At 40.1% G+C, this 22,804-nt stretch overlaps 1 protein-coding gene across 1 annotated transcript; it reads left to right on the top strand.

Moving 5' to 3' along the window:
* Positions 1-706: 706 nt before the first annotated feature.
* LOC138974554 (uncharacterized) lies at positions 707-22,434 on the top strand. The gene is made up of 11 exons (XM_070347271.1): positions 707-732; positions 975-1,111; positions 1,443-1,589; positions 2,650-2,814; positions 4,224-4,342; positions 6,511-6,655; positions 7,057-7,125; positions 13,459-13,647; positions 14,711-14,885; positions 15,183-15,370; positions 22,265-22,434. The coding sequence occupies exons 1-11, from the start codon at positions 707-709 to the stop codon at positions 22,432-22,434; spliced, it is 1,530 nt and encodes a 509-aa protein (XP_070203372.1).
* Positions 22,435-22,804: the final 370 nt, after the last annotated feature.

Here is a 22,804-nt window from a genome sequence, read left to right as displayed (position 1 = left end):
CGTGCATTGATCTGAGCAATAAAATGTAGATGCGATAATCTGCAAACATCTCTTCAACACAATCTACATCTTGTCCCATCGTGATTTCTGTCGGCAAAGAACATGTGGTTCTCAACTCACAAGACCGATTTGTCATCTTTCAGAAATTCAGATCTGCCCCAAGTACGTGCAATAAAATGTAGAAGCGATAATCTGAAAAAAAATCTTTTCGCGTGAACGCTGCCACGTTGTCATCAGTCCGATGTCTTTTATCCAGAGCAGGGATGAACACACTTTTTCATCAGTAGTTTGTTATGTTTATCCGCAGACTGCTTTCCATTACTTGTCGTCTGTTTTAGCTTGACTCGTGGGGTTCTTCAGCAAGGCAAAAAGTGCTTGTTTACTGACACGTTCTCACGCACGACATGTCGTAAATGCAAGTTCTAACGATTGTTTTTTATTGCACTGATAGAGAATGTCGATATTTGTAAACGTCTGCCATTTCCTAATGTTTATTTCATTATTTTGCATACGGATATGGCTAGTAAGTGGATAATCTGTTACGACACGAAACGCGTTCTAAATCCGGGAAGGGAGGCTACTCCAACGTAGAAGGGAGGCTACTCCAACGTAATTTCCAAAGTGTGCTCCAGCCTTAACGTCGTTTTTTATGTTTGGCAGGCCCCAAGCTTTCAAAAAATACCCATCTGGTAGAGTCCGCTTTTAGATGCACGGTCAGCCCTCCGCCGTGACGTAGTATACACACCACCACGCTAATCTCGATTCCCCGTCTATGTTCAAACATTTAGTCAAATCTTGACTAAATATAAATAGAAGCTCAGTCCTCCTTTGATGACACCTTGGGTACTCGAAACTAGACCAACAAGATTTGTCATGGTAACAGCAGTAACCTTTATTTTACTCCAGTAGTTTGGACTTGATGTGCAGAAAGTATGGTCACTGCAGCCACGCAGTAACACGTTTATTTGTTGCAGAATACGTCTTAAAGTCCTTCCAAACAAGCTGCAGCTGATATTTATCTCCCAACCAAAGGCGGATAATGCAACCTACACATGTGAAGGGCTTGTGGATGGGAATAAGGAGAATGTCAGCATCAGACTGACTGTTTACTGTACGTTATGTGTGTGTGTGTGTGTGTGTGTGTGTGTGTGTGTGTGTGTGTGTGTGTGTGTGTGTGTGTGTGTGTGTGTGTGTGTGTGTGTGTGTGTTTGTCTGTATGTCTGTCTGTCTGTTTGTATCTCTGTATGGCTTGCTTTAATCTGTCTGTCTGTGTTTTCGTTTTTTGTCTAAAGCAGCTTCTCGTACTGTAAATCAAAGCAAAACATGTTATTCAAGTCTATTTTGTCTTTTCAAATTCTAAATACAAGGTTTGATTAAGCTTGGGAAATAAGCATCTTTTAACTGATATACAGGCACGTAATAGTCCTTTGTTTTGACGTCAGATGGAATAAACGTACTTTCACCTAAAACCTACTATGCTGAAAAGAACACCGATGTCACGCTTTGGTGCCGCTCGGACCGGGAGGACTTGGTGGAAAACGTTGAATGGCACCGGATTATTTTTGGCAAATGGTACCCAATCTATCCTGGTGAGCTTCTGTTTGCTGGTTTGGTTTCTTCAGAAGCTGTATACTCCCTCAGAAAACCCACCATGGGCCCACATTAACAAAACCAGATTGAGTTCATTAACATCATTCTTCACAAAGTTAAGGCTATACATCGTCAAATAAGAACGAATGAATTATACGCATGTGTCCCGGTCATCACGTAATAAAGCGCACACACGAACATGGAAGCACATACGCACATATTCAAACACCCCCAGCATGCTCACAGGCACACACACACACACACACACACACACACACACACACATGCACACACACACACACACACACACACACACACATACACACACACACACACACACACACACACATGGAAGCAAACTTACACATGTGCAAACACCGCCATTCACGCACGCAGGCACGCATACACACGCACGCGCACACATACACACACACACACACATACACACATACACACACATACACACACAAACACACACTGCCTTAAGAAACGTCATTTGTAATATGAGTTGTTGGTAGTCACTTTTCAAAGCGGCCGTTATGCTGTTACATTTGTGTATGCCAACACTGTGTAACATATTGTTTCAAACACATCAGGTAAATCAATATCACACATATATGTCCATATTTCCTGTCTTATATTCCTACTTCGAACTATCAACATGTCAGTCTAGCGCCATAACGAGGCTTCGTATTCACACTTGTCCGCAGGATGCAACATTCATTCTTTGAAACATGCTGGCTATCTAGGGAGAGCAGCCTTGACATTTTCTGATGGTAACTATTAAAACGAAACGATGTCATGTACGGAAATGCCTGTGAGTGCCTGTTGCCTGAAACTGGTGGTTTACCTGAGACAGAGCGTGCCTTTAATGCTGACCTGATTGTACTCATTATTTTGGTAAAATAGGTACATTGAACACACATTAGGCACTGCAGGTCACGGCCAACCAGTGATGACAAAGTATTAGTTTTATTATGATACATAAAATAGTCATGTACAATTTTCAGCAATAAGATTGACAGGTTGACGAATCGTTTTCAGTGAGTTCAGGCGTAGTCAAGTATGTTTCGGGTTATGAAACGAAACCTGGCTCTGAAGGACACTACTTGGTGATCAAGAACCTGCAGCTTAGGGACACTTTGAAGTATGTCTGCGCCATCGACTTAATACAGAATATGTCCAAGACCCTAACTCATCATTTTGTTGATGTCATTGTCACTGGTGAGTACTTTACTTTGCATAGTAAAGACATCCATACGGATAGGACAACTTTTAAACCAAATATAATTAAGTACAAGTCTGAGAAGATCAGTTCAAACATTGCAGAGAGACACAACGTTTGCATTCTAATTAAGCTTATTAAAGTTTAAAGTGCAAGAAAGACTCTCCTTGAGTAAAGTAATTAGAAAATGCCAAATAGCCCTTTAGTGTTTTAAGACTGTTGCATATTGTTTATATAAGCAGAGGGCTGCATTAAAAGTAGACAACTTTGTTTTCCCTGCAGGTGACTGCACAGTTGTTAAACTCTCTTGATATGTGTTTTACCCACATGAAGGTTAAATGTTTACATTTCCGTACCAAATTTCAAACCGTTTTCTTACCGGAGGTCTTGTTCCACGCATACTAGAATACGATTTGTACTTTCTTGTTATTGTATGAATACTTGTCAAATATTACATAGATGTTTTATTTTGTTTAATATTTGAACATTTCTTTGTTTTTGCTTTTATTAGTTGGAAAGTTAGTATAGTAGTCTATCCGTTATCAACTTGACTTCACCGGATCACGCTTTGGACTACACAATCCGGATGATGTGGGTCGTGTACAACCCATATTTTCTCAAGAAGGGTTCAACGTAAAAAGTATGGTTTCTACACGACCCACAACATCGGGTTAGGGATAAACTCCGTAAAATGACTTCTTAAATTTCACATGGGTCGTCCACGACCCACAACATCCGTACTGTATAGTTCAAATGACGTCATTGTTTATTTGTTTGCTTACAAAGATAATCTTTTAAAGATTGGTGGATATAGGAAAGTTGTTATGGTGTTTGAGGATTACATGAAGTCTCAATCAAAACCTCCCAATAGTTTTAAAGATATAGACACTTTTGTGAGGCTCCGGGTCGTGGACGACCCAGGAAGCATGGTGAATGTTAACATGTGGTCATATGCATTGGGAAAAAATGAGACGACGTGGTAAGATAGTTTCCTTCTGGACAATGACACATCGATGTAAGGTAAATGTCTGTGTTATTTGACTGAAATACTGGTTTGTAATGTGTGTCCGTAGGTTCTATGTACGTAGGTTTCTGAGTCATTGCACAGTAAGTCAGATAATTTTACAGCGTTTATATTCTGGTTCTGAACAAGATTTGTTCCATTCTTTACATGAAATGACAGTTGTACATGGTGCAGCTCCAAAATGTGTTTTCTGTCCTAATTTAGTGTAATGTGAGTGTAAATTAAGGAACAAGGCGACAGTGACTGCGTTGCCTTGTGGGCTGTGTCAAGGTGAAGGGAGCCAAAGCAGGGAAACGTGTACACCAAAGCAATAAAACGTGTGACGTACGAACAGTTAAACATGTGTCTTTGTATGATAGCATGCGTTCTGTATGTTGATTTCAGTTAAACCCACTATTACCCTGCCCTTGTCCTTCAAACCTGTGATGCCGAATGTAGGAGACAGGCTGGTCATGACGTGCCAGGCTGGGGGCACGCCGCCTCCAGTCTACATGTTTAGAAAGGTAAGCTGAAATACATTTGCCAGCGTGTACCTCTTACACACCTATCACACATACACGCCGCTTCTACTACGATGGAAAAGTGCCCGAGAGCGTGGCCAATCGTGGGCCAAACGAGGGAGGATATACATGGTCGGGGTGGGCGGGATCTGCTAGGTCTCGAAGCTGCACGCTCTCCTTACACTTATTCTGAACTGCACAAAACAAGCGAAACCGGGTCGTGGCGCAGTACAGTCGTGATGTAGTTTGTTTTCATTTGCCATGTGCTGCATTTTGATCGGCATTGTCTTCGTAAGGACGTAGAGCTGTGTGAAGGGGGCCTTAGGAAAGGTTAAGTACAAGTCAATTAGCCTCACATGTGTCATTCGCAGGCAGATCTAAAATCTTATGAAAGTAAATTTGCAACTCAGCATTGCTAAATGATACACATGACAATTCATAACTTTCAAAAAAGGATTGGATCAAAACAATGAATAGCAATGTATTGGGATGGCAGAGCTGACAGGATCAGAAATATAGAATACGAATCGGGTGGGGGTGAGGTGGGGGTGGACTTACATTTTGTTTGGCAGAATAGGCATGAACGGGATCTTTGGTTGCAGAATAAGTTCTTAATATACTGTTCAAAAAAAAGAAACGCATAGTTGCTACTTGCCAAATTTGTTTTATTTTTCGAAAAAATTAACAGAAAATCCAATATTTAGATTATTTGTTTGAAATTTGGTATGGACACAGTTGAATGCACACACAGTTCATTTGCATCTTCAAATCAATCAGTCAATCAATACGATTGGGTGCCGAGGCTATCAAGTCAGTAGGGGGTGTGACTGCCTTGAGCAGCAACAACTGCCCGGCACCTTCAGGGCATGGACTGGATCAGATGCCGGATATCTCGCTGTGGGATGGTGTCCCACTCCTCCTGAAGTGCCTGCAATAGATCGCGGTGATTTGCCGGCGCTTCTTCTCGCCTGCGCACACATCTGTCCAATTCATCCCAGAGGTGTTCTATCGGGTTCATGTCTGGCGACATGGATGGCCAGGGAAGCACCTGGACATGGTGGTCGGTGAGGAACTGGGTGGTGAGTCGTGCTGTGTGCGGGCGAGCGTTGTCCTGCTGGAATATGGCATCCTGGTCAGCCAGAAGAGGAAGGGCGTGTGGGCGCAGAATTTCCTCCACGTATCGCTGGGCAGTTATGCGCCCTTGGACGTGCACCAGGGTGCTCCTTCCAGCGGTATTGATCGCCCCCCCACACCATGACGCCTCCACCACCATGAACGGGTGCCTCATCCACACAGTTGGGCGCGTAACGTTCGTTTACTCTCCGGTAGACCCTCCTCCGACCATCATGTCGCTGGAGCAGGAAGTAGGACTCGTCGCAGAACCACACGTGTCTCCAGTGATTCCGGACGATCCAGCGAAGGTGCTGGTTGCCCCACTGCACTCGGTTCTGGCGATGGCGGCGGGTGAGGACAGCTCCTCTGTGAGGTCTGCGAGCTCTCAAACCAGCTTCATGCAGGCGGTTCCGCACGGTCTGGTCCGATAATCGGTGTGGCCCGGGGAGAGCCTGGACAGAAGATGAGGCCGACAGGAAACGATTCCGGAGGTGGCGGAGCCGTATGAAGCGGTCGTGAGCAGCAGTTGTCGCCCTTGGTCTTCCCGCTCGTGGCAAGTCAGCAACGGAGCCAGTGGCTTGAAACCTGACCCACAGTCTACTGATGGTGCTCTGGGACACGTGGAAGTGCCTGGCGATTGCACTTTGACTTTGGCCTGCTTGTAAACGACCCAATGCAATTTGGCGGTCTTCTCTGCTCAATCGGGCCATCTTTCGTCGCTGAATTGTCGTCTGATTTCTTTGTGGCGAACAATCCGCTTTTATGGGTTTTGGAAGACATGGTGAGAGCTCAATATTCCCCGAGTTTCACGAGATTACACTGAAGCATGACGAGTGGTCATGCCAAATGAGCAATTTTGACATTGTAGCCACTGATAACGCATGCGTCACGTGCAGAGCTCACTTGTGGCAATGGACGAAAGGTCGACGACCAGATAAACATTTTCTGCAGTTTGGTGGATATCCTTGTAGCCATATAACTAAATTAACCAAATATTACAAGCTATGCGTTTCTTTTTTTGAACAGTATATAGTAAGTCTTTTGTACTGCGATGACAGGATAATCAGGATCTGATGACGAAACCCAACACAGAAGGAGAGTACATCATTGAGAGCGTGAAGCAAACAGATGACGGAGACTACTGGTGCGAAGCAACCAATACAGGTGGATCAGCAAATGTCACTGCTGCATTGCAAGTCAATAGTAAGTGTCTTGTTTCGTATTTTAGTTTCATACCATGTGTCTGGTTGTATGTCAGTACTTAGGCTTAGCTGCTTGTATGTGCATGTATTCTTGCACATACATGTAACAAGTCCAAATTTACATACATTAATTCTGCATCAAGAAGCACATGCTTTGTACTGTGAGGTCACTAACGTAATAGGAAACCTTTGCCGTTTGAAGTGACGTACATAAACGTCTTTTCAATAAGAAACTAATCACACACAAGTCTACCTGATAGAACTTGGAATATTTACCAGGACACTTAATACACTAAATAAGAATATATATTCTATGAATTTGACAAATTTGCTCTTGGGTTCGTGTTTAAATTAGCTTTGAAGTGAATATATATTTAAAATGTCCCCTTTTCGTTTGAACAGTTCTCAGGAATTTGGAAGCCACAAGGTTTTATCCAGATCCTGTGAGAGGTGCAGAATTTTCCCTTGAAGGTAAGGTAATTTCTTTGAATATTGTCATTGTATGAAATCTTTGAAGAGCACCTGTAAAGGGGTTAAGCGTTCTTCACGGACACCTTTTCTCTGTATGCCCTCCCCCCCTCCTCCTCCCTAAATCTCTTCTGTCTCAGTTATTTGTTCATCATTGATCTCCTTAGAAAACTGGCATCCCTTTCTATTCAACGGGAGGGCCCCTGCGGCATCACCATTAGAGGGATCTGCTCTCATTTAGGTGTATCGTATCACTGTGGCATTGGATGCATTGTCCTTTCTTCTATGTATATATTCAACATTGGAATGTTCTTCTTTGACGTCATGTGACGTCACTGTCAGAATCCAACAATATAGGATGTTTGGTACCTTGTTGACATATCAACTTTTGTTGTTGGTCCTCGGGGACCATATCGTCTTTTGCCCGCGCGGTTGTTCAAGATGTCACATGTCGCGGTTTATCCCATGACCTGCCTCTTTGTCTCTGTTAGCTGAGGAGGGGATTATTCTGGATAATCCTTCACAACCATATCGATAATCCATCACAACCGAGTCTCGATCTCACCTGTCATTGGTCATTGTCTTTGATCTCAGAGTACAATTGAATAATTTATGGAGGTCATTCTGTATAGTTATCGTTAACCCGAGGACTTCTCTCTTCAGAAAAAACGATTGAGATATTCTGCGGTAAAAAAATTTGATCTCACGTTTAGCTAACGATCTGCATACATTTTAACATTGAAGAAATAAAGATAACAACAAATAATATAATAATCTGCTGGGGTAAAAAGAGCTGAGTGAAGATTATGAGTTGGCCGAAACGGTGAGAGAGAGAGAGAGAGAGAGAGAGAGAGAGAGAGAGAGAGAGAGAGAGAGAGAGAGAGAGAGAGAGAGAGAGAGAGAGAGAGAGAGAGAGAGATTCAAGGCGCACAACAGTTACTCTAGTACTCTTCACAGGCAACCGCTTAGATCAATCCCGACAACAAAATCATGAATCGAAATCCTGAGCGACAAAATAAGAATTAAACTAAAACAGTATGCTTACCTTTTTATTTTTTATTTTTTTAACATCAGTTGCATGCAGGTTTGCTAGTACAATTATTTGTTGCCTTTTTTTTTTTTTTGGGGGGGGGGGTGTGTGGCTTGGAGCAAACCTTCTTCATAGGTCTTTTCTTTTCTCTGTCAAATGTGTACATTTTTAAATCAACAAACTTTATCAGTAAACTAATATGTTTAAATAAATAAATAAATAAAAATAATCATAACATAAATTTATTCCTAATGTTCAGCTCAGTTTCCTTTTTTTTTCTTTTTTTTCCCCCTTTTTTTCCCTTTCCCTTTTCCTTCTCCCTCTTTCTTTTTTCTTTTTTCTTACATTTTTAAATTAACAGCTTAAAGATAGGGTTTGAAAAAAACCAAAAATAACCACACATTTAAACTTACTTCTTTTGCCCTAATCTTTTCACCTCTATCATGGACAAATACCAACAATGGACAATTTTATTAAAATATTTTACAATTACCATTATTCTCAGTCTATATGTGTCGCAAATCTAACTCTGAATTAAACATGCACACAATTTCTATTGGTTTCCCGTATTTGAATTTTCCCACACACATTTTTGCCACAATAATAAGTAAATTGATATAGTTTACTAAATTGTTTGACATACCAGGTGTTTTCATGTATCCTAACAGTGCTGTTTGAACATCAATTTCTATATTAACATTATACTGCTGAAATACCTTATTGGTTATTCTTTCCCAAATTGGATGTATAGCAGAACATTCATAAAAGAAATGTTCCACAAAATCAATCTTATCTGGACAGAATGAGCATTTGTTATTCATTCTAATTCCCATTTTACACAGCAAAATATTAGTCGGATATATGTTATGCAGTATCTTCCAGTGCAGTTCTCTCAGTCTTGATTCTTTTGATACATTCCTTACGATGAGCCAATGCCATTTAGTTATTTCTATATTAAACTTATGCATCCAGAAATTCAGACAACAAGGGTTGTGTTCAGTTTTACTTATTAAATGTAATCTATAAGAACGTGCTGTAAATAACTCTTTATGGTCGAAAAGCAGAGCGTTGTTTTCACTGGATTGCATGAGCATATACGCCGGATATCTTTTCATAAACGAGGTAACAGCAGTCTTTACCACATTATACTCTAACATCAGTGAAGGATAAGTACCCACTTTCACTTTAATCTGTTCTAGGGATAACAGCCTGTTATTAACACATATATCACCAACTAATGCGATCCCACATTTAGTCCATTTCTTAAAAAATAACACATTATTTCGACACATAATGTTTTTATTATTCCAGACTGTTACCAACAGTGGGTTCTCTATTTCTGTGTGGGTGTTATTCTCTGTCCAGACTTTTAGGGCCTCCTCCCAAAAAGGGGCCAAATTAACATGTTCTTTTTTAAATTGCTTCCATTTTACTTTGGCATGAAAACAAGTCAGGTCTCTACCCAGTTGAGAAAACTGCGCTATTGGGATGAATGACCATTTTTCCGTATCAGTAGCCGTATGTAGCTTTCTTATCCATTCCAGCAGAAACGATTGCTGCATCGTTTTAATGTCGGGCATACACAACCCTCCTTTTTCAAAATCAGCTTTTAACACACACCTTTTAACTTTTTCAAATGCTTTTTTGTTGGTAGTTTTTCTTTTCCACAAAAAGTGGTACAACATTGTGGTAACTCTGTTTAACACCTTCACGCCGTGGATGGTGGCACGCCTAGTTTTGTCCACCGCAGGAACAACACCCAATTCGTTCCCCCGCACGCGGAAGCAAAATTGTTATCTCGCAAAGGAATTGCCCTGTGAAGGTACGTTGTGGCAAATCACATTATTAAGTATAGATATTCTAAAGCAGAATTGCCTAGGCTATATGTATAATATGTAATTTATGTCTTGTTGTGTACTCGTGAACAGTGGCGTTCGATTTTCTGCCGAAGTCCGTGAAAATTATACAGAGAGGTCTCAATTTCGTACAAATTAACCAAGAACTACCATTTAAAGCACTATTTTAATTAATACTCACAGTTTAATCTTCGATACCTTGCAGCCTTGTATGCGCGTTTTTGGGCACCAGCATCGTGGATAAGCTGCTCTAATCTAGCGTTATTTTGTGGTACTCGATTCTCAGTGGGTAAGGTCCCCCGCAGGCACCAGATAAGGTCCCCCGCATTTTTGACCAAGCTGCGGGGGATCTTACCCCGTCAAATTTTACTGTTGATCTTTGAACCGATCGTGAGTCTAAACTAAGGTAAGCTTAAACTTAAAAATGAAGAGCAGTATCCACAAGTAGTTTGACTTTGACCAGCAAAAAGATTTAAGCCCTTCTGTTGACCGTGCTTTGTGTTAGTTCATCATTTGTTAACGTGGGAGACAGTATTTCTGACTTGTCTTGATGACATTTCTTCTCTTATGTAGTACACGAGAGTGTAAATGGTAAGACAACTAGCTGATCCAATGCAAAATAAAGTACCGAACAGTATGATATAAACTTCAATACTAGAAAGTCTGGTTATATACTATTTTAAGGCATTAATTTGGAGACACCTACCATGTTGTTCGTCTTGCGGGGGAACGAATTGGGTGTTGTTCCTGCGGTGGAAAAAACTAGGCGTGCCACCATCCACGGCGTGACCTTCTCTGATAAATTAATTACTCTCATTACGTAAACTAATTGTGGAACGAGAAAACTATTTATAATACAAATTTTGCCTAAATATCCAAGATTCCTTCTATGCCACGTGCTTATGACTCGGCTCATGTTTTCAATACGGCTTTCCCAGTTTTCTGAGAGGTTTGATGCGGGTACACTATTACAGAAAAATATACCCAATAGCTTTATTTTATTTTTCCAATTTAAGTCAAAACATAACTCACCCCTCGCTATGCTCGATCCCAACCACATTGCTTCTGTCTTTCTTGTATTTATCTCAAGACCGGAGATACTTGCAAACTGTTTTAAAATGTCTAAAGCAAGTTTAATATCGTCTCTGTCTCGTAAAAACAGTGTCACGTCATCCGCATATAGCGCTATTTTCAACAATGCATAAATATCTTCACTTTTATTAATTGGTATACCATGAACTCCGTTTTTCCCTCTCATTTTAATGGCTAATAATTCAATACCGAGTATGAAGGCCAAAGGAGAAAAACAGCATCCCTGTCTAATCCCGCCTTCTATCCTAATTTCTTCGCTAAGCCACCCACCGTATCCAATGCAGCTCCAGCTTTCTTTCATTAATATCTCTACCCATCTGACAAATTCGTTGCCAAACCCAAACTTGGAAAACACATACGTCATGTACTCTTGCGATATCGAATCAAAAGCTTTCTTAAAATCAACAGCAAGCATGATTCCAGGTATATCATTTTGTTGAGCACTGTATACCACGTCGTCAACCATTCTCAGTAGGGACGCTATGTCCCGCCCCTTTAAAAAAGCAACCTGGTCAGGCTGTATGATGCTGTCAACTACACTTTGCATTCTTAACGCTAAACATTTAGCCAACACTTTATAGTCAGCATTTGTTAACGTGATTGGCCTCCAGTTATTCAAATTTTCTCTTGGGAGTTCTTTTCCTTTGTGTATTAAGGTTATTACTCCTGCGGATTGAGAATATGATAGGTTCCCTTTCTCAAATGCATAATTATACGAATTCACAATAACATTTTTCAATTTCACCCAAAAACATTTATAAAATTCCACCGTTAATCCATCTAATCCTGGTGCCGAGCCGTTATTTAATGTCATCAGGGCTCTAGCCGCTTCTTCTACTGTAATTAGTCCTTCACAACTATCTCTCTCTAAATCATTTAATTGAGGTACTTCATCTCCCTCAATAAACGTATCAACTCTTCCAAAAAGACCTTCTTTCGGAACTTTTTTCTTATAACATTTAAAAAAAATGCTCTCTCTGAGCTTCCAAAATGCGTGTTTGGTCCGTTAGTACATTTCCGTCTTCTGTGGTCAAAACACTCATAACCTTCGAATTCCCTCTACTCTTTTCTAAATTAAGAAAGAACTTCGTATTTTTTTCCCCTTTCGCAATCCATTTTATTCGTGATCTAATCATGGCACTTTTTGTTCTAATCTGTTCATGTATTTCTAACTGTAAGCGAATCTTGTGTCGTCTTTTCTGCAATAATTCATTCAAAGGTTCATGACTTAGGTTCAAATCACAATCGTTTAATTTTGTATATAGACTTAGTTTATCATTTTTTTTCTTTTCATTGCTTTACTTTTACTATATTCTATACTCTCATCTCGTATTTGTCTCTTCAGCAATTCCCATTTTAACTGGACATCCGTTTGTTCTTGCTCACGCATAAACTCTTCTATAGCCGAATTCATAAATTGTACATATTGCAGATCATGTAATAACTCATTATTAAACTTCCAAAATCCAGGACCTCTGAGCACTGTATTACTGTGTAGACGCATATGTGATCGGAGTATGGAACCGAAAACATATTACATTCTTGACAATTGTTTACAATTCCATCACTTATAAAAATATAATCAATTCTTCTCGCCACCCAGTCAGAGTTCCTTGACCAGGAAAACTCTTTTCCTTCTGCATTAGATAACCTCCATGCATCATTTAATGTACAGGAATGTATAAACGTATTAAACGCTGTAACTTCTTTCAGTGTATGTGCTGCACCACTTACAATATCCAATTCATTATTTACTACACTGTTAAAATCTCCACAAACCATAACTTTCTCAACGAGCGACCCAGCCACTTCTCTTTTTAACTCGTTAAAAAACTATATTTTCTCAACTACTGGGTTTGGTGCATATACATTATAGATCGAGATATCACCACTGTCCGTTTTAGCAGTCACAGCCAGCACTCTCTTTTTTTAATAATAGGAACAACTGAATACAATAGTCCCTTTCTCACCAAAATCACTTGTCCTAGGCTATGGTTTGTTCCTTCTGAAAAAAAGATTTCTCCACCCCAGTCTAATTTCCACGTGGAACTAACATCTTGTGAAATATAGGTCTCCTGTAAACATATAATGTCAAACTTTTTCTCTTTAAACAGTCGAATAAGACCTTTTCTTTTCTTTGTATTTCTCATTCCATGAACATTCAAGGATGCCACTTTTAAATCAGCCATAATCGTAGAGAATAGGGGTATGTCCGTGAAACATGCTGAGCCGTCAAGGTACGGTAGGAAAGGTGAGCGAGTCCTCAGTCGCCCTTCTCATTCGCCATATCCTCGTCGAAATAATCCTCTACGGAATCTTTGTACTCTGTCTCTTTGCTTCTTGTCTCCGAGGTCTCAGAAGCTAGTTTCCGCAGTTTGCTGGCCACATCCGGGCTGTCTTCGGACCTCAGTCGTTTGGAGGACGCTGACCGACTTCTCTGGGTCTGGATCGTGTCAAGGATCAAGGGCTGGCGGCCGCGCTGGGCGAGGGCGCCTTTCTTCCCAGAGGAACCCCCACGCCCACCACCAGCACTGCTGGCACCACTGGGTGCTCGGTTTTGGTCAGTCTCGGTAGGTCGCACGAAGGATGCTTCTGCTTGGGCACTTTCGAGCGTGCAAGTCGGGTCACCCCTTCTGTGGCCCGGGAGTTTGCAGGAGAAACACACAACCTCAGCTGTGCACGCCGTGCGGTGGTGCCCGCTGGCGAGACAAATGGAGCACACGGGGATCTTCTTGGTTATCCTTTGATCCTTGTGGAACAGTTTGGCCGTAAAAATGCTTATTTTGATAGTCCGTTCAAGGGGGGTGGCCGGTATGGAGACAAAGACAAATCTCCGTCCGGTCAAGAACCGTGTCAATTTGTTGTCCCGATCCCTGGCTCTCTCTAGCTTGATGTCTGATCTAATCTCAAACAGTATGCTTACAGTTTTTGTTCAGTTGCTATCGCTTTTAGAGCTGTGATTGCTAAATCTGGTTCAACAGAACAAGGCTGTCCCATCTGTCGTCTGCTGCAGATCCGTCGTCTGTTGCAGATCTGTCGTTTGCAGACGTTTTATGGTGCATTTACCAAAAAGACAAAAGGGGACTCGTTTCGCACATGAATTTGATGACACGATTTACGGTCGCTGAAGGTTTGGCCAGCAGAAAATAGGCACTCGCAGAGTTTGTGTCAAAAAGTGGTGGTTTTTGTTTTAATGAAAACGTCGGAGTAATGGGATAAAAAGCTTACACACCTCGTACTAAATATCGTGCATATTTTCCCTGGGGTAGATTTTCAGGTTTTACCTCGCCAGAGGCTCGGTTATAACTGAAAATCTACCCTAGGGAAAATATGCACGATATTTAGAACTCGGAGTGCGTAACCTATATATATGCACCCCGAGCACCAACAAAACATTGCTTGTTTGGCAATTAAGTAGCCACCAAAAATTGTTTGTGTCATTAATTTGGTAGTGCAACAGTAAGCACAATCGTCCACAAGGAAACGATTTTTTTTAATGCAATTCAGGGCCGAAGGCCCGTCAGAAGTTCAATCCATCACGTCATAATTGAAAAGGTGATGTCAAAGGTCACTTATCTCCGAGTCTAACCATGATTCTGTTTTTATTTAGGTTGTGGATACACTGTCCACGCTACAGCCGGTCTCCAGTACGGTCATGTTGCAAGTCCCAATTACCCCCAACACTACCCGGAGGGAATTGACTGCACGTGGTACTTGCTGAATTTCCCCAAGCTGGACTTGTTCATCACAGATCTCTCCACCAGGAAAGGAGATGCAGACGAAAAGTAAGATGGACAAAAAGCCAGACCGACACATCAATTCATTTGTCACGGACTAACGAATACACGCTCGCACAACCACACATGCAAGCGCACGAAAACAGAACACATTTACACATTCACGCTCGCACACACACACACACACACACACACACACACACACACACACATGCACACACACACACACACGCACGCACACACACACACACACACACACACACACACACACACACACACACACACACACGCACACGTGACGTTGTTCAGTCAATTCCATAGCTTTGTGACTTAACAATCTTGCAGATCGATGACTTGCAAGAGAGACCAGCATCACACGATCTCAGAGCTAGTGGAAAATGGAATAGACGTTCTGGAAATATCACGTGGATATTCTAAGAATGGGGCGCAACCAATCAGTTATAAACCCTTCTCTCTGCTTTGTGGTGACATGTTCCTCGGCAACATGGAAGTGGACCACAGAGGCTACTCAGGTAATGTACACAAACAGTATATGCTTGTCGGTTGTTTGAAAGTAAAACGTTTATTTATCAACACTTTCATTCCTGGGTACCGGGTGGTCCTTAAAGGCACACTCAGCTTCATGTAAACCATCAGTTTCTGGTCACATACAGACACTGTCATGCTTTTACACACAGTACAAACACCCTTTCGTTTAAACACTCACTGCTTGAGAACATCTGAGGTGCCCTCAGTAAAGAGTGAGCATTTTTCAAAGATTATTTATTTTTTGCGTGGCAAAAAGTGGACGCCTCGTTTTGGCACTAGACCTAACTTTTAAAATCTAAATAATACATTGACACATTCTTGAATCATAATAGAATTCTTTTTTCCTCAAGACAAGATCAGTAGAATTCGAAGTTTTGAAAGTTTAAACAAGTCGCGTAAGGCAAAAATACAATATTTAGTCAAGTAGCTGTCGAACTCACAGAATGAAACTGAACGCAATACCATTTTTCAGCAAGACCGTATACTCGTAGCATCGTCAGTCCACCGCTCATGGCAAAGGCAGTGAAATTGACAAGAAGAGCGGGGTAGTAGTTGCGCTAAGAAGGATAGCACGCTTTTCTGTACCTCTCTTTGTTTAAACTTTCTGAGCGTGTTTTTAATCCAAACATATCATATCTATATGTTTTTGGAATCAGGAACCGACAAGGAATAAGATGAAAGTGTTTTTAAATTGATTTGGACAATTTAATTTTGATAATAATTTTTATATATTTAATTTTCAGAGCTTGTTTTTAATCCGAATATAACATATTTATATGTTTTTGGAATCAGCAAATGATATAGAATAAGATAAACGTAAATTTGGATCGTTTTATAAATTTTTAATTTTTTTTACAATTTTCAGATTTTTAATGACCAAAGTCATTAATTAATTTTTAAGCCACCAAGCTGAAATGCAATACCGAAGTCCGGGCTTCGTCGAAGATTACTTGACCAAACTTTCCACCAATTTGTTTGAAAAATGAGGGCGTGACAGTGCCGCCTCAACTTTCACGAAAAGCCGGATATGACGTCATCAAAGACATTTATCAAAAAAATGAAAAAAATATTCGGGGATTTCTTACCCAGGAACTCTCATGTCAAAATTCATAAAGATCGGTCCAGTAGTTTAGTCTGAATCGCTCTACACACACACACACAGACACACACATACACGCACGCACATACACCACGACCCTCGTCTCGATTCCCCCTCGATGTTAAAATATTTAGTCAAAACTTGACTAAATATAAACAAGTCGCGTAAGGCGAAAATACAATATTTAGTCAAGTAGCTGTCGAACTCACAGAATGAAACTGAACGCAATGCCATTTTTCAGCAAGACCGTATACTCGTAGCATCGTCAGTCCACCGCTCATGGCATTCCCAGACAAGACAGAATCTGTCACAAATGTTCATCAGGTGACCTTGGGGACGAGTTCCATTATATTTTTGTATGTCCTTTCTTTACCAATTATAGAAAACAGTTGTTACGGTGCTATTATTATGCCCGCCCCAATTCAGTTAAATTCAGAGAGCTTTTTTCCACTACAAAAAAGAGTTTATTGCTAAAACTCGCAAAGTTCATGACACTTGTCATGGACTGTTTGAGAAGCGAGTAAAATTTAATTCTCTTTTAGCTTTATACTCCGTTATCTGTTTTGTGTTGTTTGTAATAGTATTTTTGTCCTTATGTTAACCCATCCATCACCCCCCCCCCCCCCTTCCCCCCTTTTCCCATAGTAAAGAAATGTATGTAATCACTTTGCACTTGTAATGTTTTATTATTTTTTGTATTATTATTATCATTATTATTATTATTATTATTTATTATTATTATTATTGTTGAATTGTTTCTTGTATTGTTTTTGCTCTCCCTCACCCCTCAACTCCCTTTTCTGTACATAGTCTGATTTCTTTTTGTTTTAGTTCCTTTTATTTGGTGTTGAATGAAATGTGTTTTTATTGTGTTTTTAATTTTCCATGTACCCTCACGGGGTTTTATTGGAATAAATAAAACTTGAAACTTGCAAAGGCAGTGAAATTGGCAAGAAGAGCGGGGTAGTAGTTGTGCTAAGAAGGATAGCACGCTTTTCTGTACCTCTCTTTGTTTTAACTTTCTGAGCGTGTTTTTAATCCAAACATATCATATTTATATGTTTTTGGAATCAGGAACCGACAAGGCATAAGATGAACGTGTTTTTAAATTGATTTGGACAATTTAATTTTGATAATAATTTTTATATATTTAATTTTCAGAGCTTGGTTTTAATCTGAATATAACATATTTATATGTTTTTGGAATCAGCAAATGATGGAGAATAAGATAAACGTAAATTTGGATCGTTTTATAATTTTTTTTTTTTTTTTTTACAATTTTCAGATTTTTAATGACCAAAGTCATTAATTAATTTTTAAGCCACCAAGCTGAAATGCAATATTGAAGTCCGAGCTTCGTCGAAGATTGCTTGACAAAAATTTCAATCAATTTGGTTGAAAAATGAGGGTGTGCCTCAACTTTCACAAAAAGCCAGATATGAAGTCATCAAAGACATTTATCAAAAAAATGAAAAACACGTTCGGGGATTTCATACCCAGGAACTCTCATGTCAAATTTCATAAAGATCGGTCCAGTAGTTTAGTCTGAATCGCTCTACACACAGACACACACACACACACACACACACGCACATACACCACGACCCTCGTTTTGATTCCCCCTCGATGTTAAAATATTTAGTCAAAACTTGACTAAATATAACAAGTCGCGTAAGGCGAAAATACAATATTTAGTCAAGTAGCTGCCATTTTTCAGCAAGAGCGTATACTCGTAGCATCGTCAGTCCACCGCTCATGGCAAAGGCAGTGAAATTGACAAGAAGAGCGGGGTAGTAGTTGCGCTAAGAAGGATGGCACGCTTTTCTGTACCTCTCTTTGTTTTAACTTTCTGAGCGTGTTTTTAATCCAAGCATATAATATCTATATGTTTTTGGAATCAGGAACCGACAAGGAATAAGATGAAAGTGTTTTTAAAATGATTTGGACAATTTAATTTTGATAATAATTTTTATATATTTAATTTTCAGAGCTTGTTTTTAATCCGAATATAACATATTTATATGTTTTTTGAATCAGCAAATGATGGAAAATAAGATAAACGTAAATTTGGATCGTTTTATAAATTTTTATTTTTTTTTTACAATTTTCAGATTTTTAATGACCAAAGTCATTAATTAATTTTTAAGCCACCAAGCTGAAATGCAATACCGGGCTTCGTCGAAGATTACTTGACCAAAATTTCAACCAATTTGGTTGAAAAATGAGGGCGTGACAGTGCCGCCTCAACTTTCACGAAAAGCCGGATATGACGTCATCAAAGACATTTATCAAAAAAATGAAAAAAACGTATGGGGATTTTATACCCAGGAACTCTCATGTCAAATTTCATAAAGATCGGTCCAGTAGTTTAGTCTGAATCGCTCTACACACACACACGCACACACGCACGCACGCACACACGCACGCACACACGCACATACACCACGACCCTCGTTTCGATTCCCCCTCGATGTTAAAATATTTAGTGAAAACTTGACTAAATATAAAAAGGGAGCCCAGAAGCCGGTCACTAAAGGTTGTGTTTCCCAAGCAGACGCATTTTCTGCATTGCGCTTGAGTCTTTGAAGCCAACCGCCACCAATAAGTTCGTATGACTCGCAGCTGTTTGTTGCGTTTTAGATTAAGTGGTACACAATACCGTGCTATTGCAGATACAGCAAGTCGCATTGAAATCACAAACTGACGACGAAATTGTGAAAAAAAAGAAAGTGGATCACACGGGTTCACGATGGCTCAGGGGTTAGATAAACCACGAAGACAGGTGTGTGGTTTACGCGAGCTAAATAGCCATCAAAACGAACTGTGTCATTTAATGCTATTAAATACTATTGCAAGTGGGTTCCCATAAGGTTAGAACTGCTTTTTTTCATGAGAATATTTAAATCGTTCTGTAAACCGTTTGAGGCAGACCGCATGGGCTTTAAACAAGTAATTCATATGTAGCTTATCAAATCTTTGACACCTTCTTGATTAGGATATAATCAAACTGAGGCATACACATTGTTCTTTTTGTGTTGTTGAAAAACTTGACCAAAGGTGGACTAAATAGGTTACACACTTCGTGTTAGTGGATGTTAAACACTATTGGTCTTATAGTTCGCGGTCATGGGAAACAGACCTGGGAATTCATACGATGTTGCCATATTTTGTACGCTTGATTGTCTAAACTACGATTAGTACGGTCGGTAGAGAAATAAATACGACGAGAACAATTCCTAATAATAATGTTCTTCACAAGCACATCCCCGAGACGATCAAGTATGTTAACACACTCGTTTGGAAGCTGTCGTGGCATGTCACGTGACGCGTAGTCTCAATAACCAATGTTAGCCATACAGATGCTACAAGAGCCAGTTTGAATTCATAGGAAGTGGTGAGACAAGAGTAGATGACAAGGACAAAGCAAAAGTCGCCGCCATTGCGATTTTCCATCCTGCAGAAACAACCACACAGTGGTCGCTTGCTTCAACCGGAGGCCAGGAAAAAATCGGCCAGGGCACAGTTTCACTCAAAGCATACCTACCAACCGGCGTGGCACCGACTGGTGGCAAGACTACGCACACTGCTAATTCTGTCAGATCCGGTGGGTCGAATTTCTGCACAACAAACGTAAAATAAAAACGTAGCCTGCACGAGAAGCGTTTAAATTGCCCTCAACAACAACAAACTAAAACAAATACACACGCAAGAAACAGGCTGGGTATTCTGCTGAAACTATGTTTTTTGAGCTGATTTTGAAAATGAGCTCAGCTTTTGGCATTGGCACAGACTGCGACTTTTCACAGACAGTCAAAGTTACGTTTCCAGACTCGAATATCGCGCAGTAGTACCAGTGTTCCCGTTATTCAGCTATGATCAAACAGATGTTCAATGACAAAAGTAAGCAACAAAGTTTCACACACCCAATGTTACACATGTATAGATTGTCATTCCTGTATATTAACTGGGGCAATGATTAAAAATAACGTTATAACTCTGCATTTGATCAATGGTTAGAGTGATTTTCATCAAACATTAAAAGAAGCATTTATGTTAAATATATCGGTAAACTTATTTAACGTTTCAAAAGACGCGTGCGAAGCATGTAAGAATCATCGATGTTCATGATGAAATCCTGTGTGGAGTACACTCATTGTATTGATCTGAAAATAATCGAACTTTGTTTGAGAATGTTCCAAGTGCAAAACAGGGGTTTCCATGTCTGGGAAAAGCTCGCCAAAGCTCGCAGTTTTCGTGATCCGCTAACCATTTCAACCAATATTGTTTTATACATTAAAATTGTTCATTTTTGTTTGAGAATACTCCAAGTGCAAAACAGGGGTTCCCTGGTCTGGGAAAAGCTCGCTATAGCTCGCATTGTTCATGATCCGCTAACTAATTCAACCACTATTATTTTACACATTAAAAATCTCAAGTTTTGACTAAATGTTTTAACATAGAGGGGGAATCGATACGAGGGTCGTGGTGTATGTGTGTGTGTGTGTGTGTGTGTGGGAATCGATACGAGGACCGTGGTGTATGTGTGTGTGTGTGTGTGTGTGTGTGTGTGTGTGTGTGTGTGTGTGTGTGTGTGTGTGTGTGTGTAGAGCGAATCAGAGTAAACTACTGAACCGATCTTTATAACATTTGACATGAGAGTTCCTAGGTATGATATCCCCAGACGTTTTTTTCATTTTTTTTTATAAATGCCTTTGATGACGTCATATCCGGCTTTTTTTAAGAGTTGAGGGGGAACTGTCACACCTTCATTTTTCATTCAAATTGATTGAAACTTTGGCCAAGCAATCTTCGATGAAGGCCGGACTTTGGTATTGCATTTCAGGTTGGAGGCTTAAAGAATAATTGATGACTTTGGTCAAATCCAAAAATTGTAATTTTTTTTTTTTATAAAACGATCCAAAATTACGTTCATCTTATTCTATATCATTATCTGATTCCAAAAACAGATACATATGTTATATTTGGATTAAAAACAAGCTCTGAAAATTAAAACTATAAACATTTTGATTAAAATTAAATTTCCGAAATCGATTTAAAAACAATTTCATCTTATTCCCTGTCTTTTGTTTGTTTGTTTGTTCGCTTAACGCCCAGCCGACCACGAAGGGCCATATCAGGGCGGTGCTGCTTTGACATATAACGTGCACCACACACAAGACAGAAGTCGCAGCACAGGCTTCATGTCTCACCCAGTCACATTATTCTGACACCGGATCAACCAGTCCTAGCACTAACCCTATAATGCCAGACGCCAGGCGGAGCAGCCACTATATGGCCAATTTAAAAGTCTTAGGTATGACCCGGCCGGGGTTCGAACCCACGACCTCCCGATCACGGGGCGGACGCCTTACCACTAGGTCAACCGTGCCGGTCTTATTCCTTGTCGGTTTCACATTCCAGAAACATGATATGATATGTTTGGATTAAAAACACGCTCAGAAAGTTAAAAGGAAGAGAGTTAGAGAAAAGCGTGCTATGCAGCACAGCGCAATAACTACCGCACTAAACAGGCTCGTTACTTTCACTGCCTTTTGCACGAGCGGCGGACTACGGTCATTGTGAAAAAAATGCAGTGCGTTCAGTTTCATTCTGTGAGTTCCACAGCTTGACTGAATGTAGTAATTTCGTGGTACGCGACTTGTTTTGTCTTTCTTTTATCGTTATAGTGTAATAACATCAACACTTTCAATAACACTTTCAATATGTGTCAGTTCCAGAGCGGTCAAGACCTCAATCATTGTCTTTGTCTCAAATTCAGAACAAAGGAAAAGCTTGCAACAAATATCCTACAGAATTAGATTTATTACGGCCAAGAATGGGAGCACACTGACTCAGGAGAGAGGCTTTGTTTTAACTTGGTTCTACGTTCCGCCATTCCGCAAGCAAGCTCATAGTAAGTTTGTGTTTCTCTGTACGTCAGAATGTTAGCTGTTTCTCTGTGTCTGTTTTGGTATTTTATACGAGGGGGGTGTGGGGAGGGGGGTTGGCGTTCGTAATGATGGAATGCCCCTATGATTTGATAACTTTATTGATTAATACAAGATGCAACGAGTTCAAGTTCGAGTCTTTAAGTAGAGAATGATCTGTGCATGGAAGATTTGATTATCTTGTGTTACTAAATCATTGCTACTGCACAGACTTAATTAATTCATCATTCAAAGACCTCTGAGTCTATAGAAACTATTTGCTCTTGAAATGGAATGGAGTTTGAATTATTAAGAGTGAAATTAAAAGTGCATTTTTTAAGATGATAACTAGCACAGATAATGTTTTTATATTTATATTACGGATGCTCACT

This window comes from Littorina saxatilis, linkage group LG8, assembly GCF_037325665.1.
Source record: "Littorina saxatilis isolate snail1 linkage group LG8, US_GU_Lsax_2.0, whole genome shotgun sequence".
In the NCBI taxonomy this organism is placed as follows: domain Eukaryota; kingdom Metazoa; phylum Mollusca; class Gastropoda; order Littorinimorpha; family Littorinidae; genus Littorina; species Littorina saxatilis.
Note: the sequence above shows the minus strand (reverse complement) of the source record. Positions and strands in the feature narration are given on the sequence as shown.

What these genes read in the sequence shown, in the direction of transcription:
- LOC138974554 (XM_070347271.1), top strand. Translation starts at nt 707, where the DNA reads ATGCACGGTCAGCCCTCCGCCGTGAC. An exon ending in CATCAGACTGACTGTTTACT is followed by an intron (nt 1,112 to 1,442) that starts GTACGTTATGTG and finishes TTTTGACGTCAG; the next exon opens with ATGGAATAAACGTACTTTCA. An exon ending in AGCACTGCTGGCACCACTGG is followed by an intron (nt 13,648 to 14,710) that starts GTGCTCGGTTTT and finishes GTTTTTATTTAG; the next exon opens with GTTGTGGATACACTGTCCAC.